Here is a 4,876-nt window from a genome sequence, read left to right as displayed (position 1 = left end):
GCCCCAAACAGATGGCCTTAGAGAGTGGATAACCCAGGGTCCACATAGGGAGCATGGGCTAAATATATTCCATGAAGTAAACCTGAATTCAAACCTAGGCTTTTCGCATCATTCTCACTAGAAATAACACACCCAGGAGAATGGAACTCTTCAAGCACTGTGTGCATTTGACTCCCCATTCTATTGACGTGAGAAGGAGTTTCCGGAACTCAGCTGCTTCCTCCTCATCACCATTACTGCCTCAGATTTTGAGGAAGGGAAAATCTTCCTTTATGTTGTTGCCTCCTACTTGCCCAAAGGACCAGAAATAATATTTAGATCTACTATAATCAGTCTTCTTTTCTACCCTGAGCTTCCTGTGGTTTCTCAGTCCACTGCCAGTAAGACTTTACATTTTGGCCCATTTCCCCTTGTTTCGAACCATAAATTGGCCCTTGTTGAGTCTAAAGGATGATTCTCATTATCTGCCTCTACCTCCATTGCAGCTCTTCTCAGTCCCCCTCTCTAATCTCTTAAATCAGTTGGAAATGCCTTAAATCATGTTTCTTCTGGACAGGAATAGCTATTCTCACTCTAAATGGACTGAGAGAGGAAGAAAGGAATTAACTTCCATTGCCATGTAAGTATGATGTGGAAGTTCAAGCCCTTATGTATTATGTCCAGGTCTCAGAGTTCTGTGTAATCATGGAGGAGTTGACATCTGTGGTTTCTCATCAGCACTCCCCCACTCCAACGCCAAGAGAAGGATCCTCCAAATGAGATGTGGACAAAAGTGCTTAATAATCTTCATATATTCAGGGTATGAGACAAAGTTTCCCTGCAGCTTCTTTTTCCTTGGTTCTTCTCTGAGATCCAGGACACTGGTTGCCCTTCCAGTTATCCTGCTAGAGCTGCAGTGATGGTGCAGTGAGGTAGGTAGGGTTTATGGAGTGGAGATTCAAAGATCAGGAGAGTAGCTGGGGCAGGGATGCTGCTGGTAAGATGAGGAGTGACAATAATCCAAATAGCATACTATGCCTAACTTCAGCATAGAGATTGTCTTATTTTTCTGCCTGTCTTTACCATTACGTACTAATTTCCTAAGTGTGGGCAGTATTGATACTGTGTGTTTTGCTCACCATTGTAGCTTTAGTGCCTCCCATAGTACCAGGCCGTACTCAATAAATGCATGCCGAATCAACTTCCCTAAACTTCTAGTCTTAAATTATACAGGCCAATGCCTAAAAGTTCTTCCTGGCATATAAACACTGTTTTTTGACTACAACTGAAGTGAGTTTAATCACAGCCTTATTCCTCATTAACCAGCATCTAACCTTACCCACCAAACTTCTCAGTGATAACAGATAATAATCCTTGCTTCATAGGAGTGCTGAGCATTAAATAATGTGTAAGTAGTTGGAGCTTCTCAATAAATGTTGGTTTGTTATTAGTTTTCTAAGCTCTAAATATACTCTCCTACCTAAGCTGACCCAAAGCTTAGAGATGGGGGACTAGGCACTGGGGCCCCATCCCTCTAAGTCTTTGGTTCCTTTAGGCAGAGTCCCCCATCCCTACCCCAGGGTATCACCATACGCTTCTCCCCCAGTGAATGTGGGGACAGTCAGTTACTATAAGGGGACAGGACAAAGACAACATATGGAGAAAGGAAAGGGAAAGAAGGGAAGAGACAGACGAGATGGTGAAGGAGATAATAGAAAAGACTTAGGTAAGAAGGTAGGTTAAAAGAGATAGGCAGAGAAATGGAGAAAAGAGGGGAAGGTCACGGTAGGGGAAGAAGAAATAAGTTTGGAGTTTGGAGAATACTGGGAGAGAAGGGGGGATTCAAAAGGAGTGGTTGGAGGTTAAGCAAAAGGAGGGTGATAGCTAAATCTAGTGGGGTAAAGAGAAAGGACAGAAGGATACAGAAGGAGGAACAAAGGAGAAGCAGGTAGAGCCACAGAGGGAAACAAGGGGCTTGAGAGAGTCCCTAACACACACATAGGCCCAGCTCCCAAGGGGAGGGGTAGGAGCCACATCTGTGTTGGATTGATTGGGTTGGTGGCAGGCAGCAGGTCAGGTTTAGTAGGCGGCGCTGGTCTGGAGAGAGGTCATTGCACTATTTTCAGCAAAAGCCCAACCCCCTCCTTGTTCACCACCTCCCCCTTCCCTCCACCCCCATACACACTCTCCTTACCCTGGCTGGAAGGCCTAGGGGCAGGAGGTTGGGCTGAGAGGACAGGGGCCTCTTGGTGTAGGGAGGAGAGAGAAACTGAGGGGCTGGGCTTGGCTCCCAGAAGGGCAAGGGGGCTGGGTTCCCAGGATGAAGGCTGGGGTGGGAGAGCCTGAGAGGGTGGAGGGAACTAGGGCAGGCACAGCAGCCTAGGAGATGTGGGGGCTGGGGTCCAGGGTTGAGGGCTGGGGGGAAGGGAAGAAGGGGGAGGGGAGCGGAGGCCATCTCTGCTGACAAACACCTCCCCCGATTAGCAGAGCACAAGTCTCTTATTAAAGCGGGTCCCTGGGGATTAGACTATAAAAGTCTCTTTTTCCTTTTCCCCTCTCTCCCTCCCCTCCCCTCCGCTCCCCCTCCCTCTCTTAAGAGCTCAGCTTGGCTCTTAAAGGGGACGTACAATACCTGGCCGGAGACCCAGTCCCTAGTTATCCAAGTGCAGGGGTGGCATGAGGGCGGAAGTTGGGGTGGAACCCCACTTGCTGGTGTCCTTCCCCCAACCCCCCAGCCTAACCTACACTTCCCAATCCAAGCATGCAGAGTCGGTTCACTTCCCGCATCCCCATTATCAGGCTAACTACCAGGCTCAGGCCCCTTGGTCAAGGGATGCTGGGTATAGAAAGGGGTAAGGGGAAGCCCACAGCTCCCACAGCTCTGTCACTACCTGGAAGTCCGCGCACACACAACACAGAGACCAGAGGATCTTTTCCCTCTGTACCCTTCATCTTCTGGCAAAGTCTTCAGAATTCCTCTACAACTCTGTTTCACAAATCCCCACCCCCATCCCTGCCCTCAGTCAATCTCAGACTGACCCGAGCATCTACAAAGCAGAAGCCTTAAGAACAGAAGGAAGACTGAGGAACCCAAGACCAGATCCTAGGCCTTCACCTCCATGCCACCCCCGGGATTAGTTTCCTAGTCCTTTGAGTTTTCTTTCCAGCCCTGACCAAGTACTGTAGAGTTAGGATCTGCAAAAAAACTGGTGGCAGTAGAGGCTCTCCGCCTTCCAGATGCACACCTGGGTGCTTCAGCCTCCTATAGGGATGGGCCACTAGGACTCCCCTCGGCCACCAGCTTTTTATGACCCATCTGCCAATAAACCAGTTTCCCCCCTCTTCTGTTCACAGCCATAAAGCCAAACAGTTGTGTGTGCATGTGTGTGTGGGGGGTGACTTTGCCAAATCACTAGGGAATGAGAGGGCCTGTTTCCCTGGAGTTTGGGGAGGGGGGTGCAACCTCAGTGGGGGAGGGGAAAAAGTCATCTGACCCTAGGGAGAGCTTGGGAGTTTGGGGGAGTTGAGGGGAGTGTTGGCCTGGATTTTCCAGGCCATAAAATTTCAAAGCAGCTCAAGTCTATTAACATGTTCATCTTCCGTTTGGCCAGAGGCTTGGATGCCGGGGTTCCTCCTCCCTCTCCATCTATTACATTATTTTTCTCCCTAGGTCTTCCTTCCTCTCCTCAAGTCCGGGTGCGGGTAGGGGTTGGTGAATAAGTGATGGAACACTAAGGTTTGAACAACCAAACCGGTACCCCAGCGTAATGGAGTTAAGATCTCTGAGCTTGGTCTATATCGAGAAGGCATAGCTTTTCCACCCCTTAGGGAGACCGGGTGTCAGAAGGGCTCCGGGTAGAATGTGTGCCAGCTAGACTCTCCGCCGGGAGAGATACAGGGATCTCATTCCTGGGAGAGGGAGAGGAGCATTCAGTTCTCTGCAGCCGGGTGGGCGCGTTGCGAACGAAGCCCAAGGTGCAAAGGGTGGAGAGTTGGTACCAGGGGTATTGGGAGGCAGAGATCACTGCAGCCCTGCCGGAACTGCAGGGGTTCCGAAGCCTCCCGATTCTATTCTCCAGCCTCTTCGTCATGGCACTTCAGGACTCAGTTGCTGCCTCTTCCCCTCCTCTGCTGGTGGGCCCCGGCTTCCCCAGACTCCCCCAAACACGGGTCTTTTTCTCACTCCCGGGTGGGTGGAAGTCCTCCCAATCCTCTGTTTGCCCACTCCACCTCCGGGTACGAGGCGTGCACACAACTCCGCATCCCATCTCCACCGCTCGAAAAACTTCTATGGATTAGCCCCCGCCCCTAAATCCGTCAAGTTTTCGCAGAAAAGGCTTCTGGGCCGGAGCAGCCGGGACCGCCCCGCTTCGGAGCCGGAGGCGCTTACTTTCCCGGAGCCCAAGCCAGCACCCCACCACTCGCGCCCTGCCGTCCACTTACTCTCCTGGGCCATGCTAATGACAGTTTCGGTAGTGGCGTGGTACTCGTCCTCCTCCAGGAAGTCTTCGGGCTGCAGCGCGTCGCCCTGGAAGTCGTGCAGGTCCAGGATCTGCTGCAGCGGCGGCGCCTTGGGCAGCAGCTGCTTCACCACCTCGCGGCTAATGTTGGGCGCCTCCTTGAGCCTCAGTTTGCTCAGGATCTGCGACTTGATGCTCTCCAGGCGCAGCTCGCGGCTGTGCTGCCGCCACACGCACACGGGGCAGCCGTCGGGCTCGGGCGCCACGGACGGGGCTGGCCGGCTGGAGCGCTCCCCCCCGGCCCCCGCTGCCGCCACCGCCGCCGCCGCCGCCACGGGGCCCTCGGCCGCCTCCCCCCGGGGCCGCAGCTCCAGGGCGAGGAGCAGGAAGCCCAGCAGCAGCGGGGCCGCGAGCACCATGCTGGAGGGGAGGGGAGG

At 52.8% G+C, this 4,876-nt stretch overlaps 1 protein-coding gene across 1 annotated transcript; it reads right to left on the bottom strand.

Moving 5' to 3' along the window:
• Positions 1 to 11: 11 nt before the first annotated feature.
• Positions 12 to 4,870, bottom strand: GDF11 (growth differentiation factor 11). The gene has a single exon (XM_039865608.1). It carries the CDS (start codon positions 4,856 to 4,858, stop codon positions 4,268 to 4,270), a length of 591 nt encoding a protein of 196 aa, XP_039721542.1. The 5' UTR covers positions 4,859 to 4,870; the 3' UTR covers positions 12 to 4,267.
• Between the last annotated feature and the right edge of the window lie 6 nt (positions 4,871 to 4,876).

The sequence above is a fragment of the Pteropus medius genome, unplaced genomic scaffold (assembly GCF_902729225.1).
Source record: "Pteropus medius unplaced genomic scaffold, Ma_sr-lr_union100, whole genome shotgun sequence".
Taxonomy (NCBI): Eukaryota; Metazoa; Chordata; class Mammalia; order Chiroptera; family Pteropodidae; genus Pteropus; species Pteropus medius.
Note: the sequence above shows the minus strand (reverse complement) of the source record. Positions and strands in the feature narration are given on the sequence as shown.

What these genes read in the sequence shown, in the direction of transcription:
- GDF11 (XM_039865608.1), bottom strand. Translation starts at nt 4,858, where the DNA reads ATGGTGCTCGCGGCCCCGCTGCTGCTGGGCTTCCTGCTCCTCGCCCTG.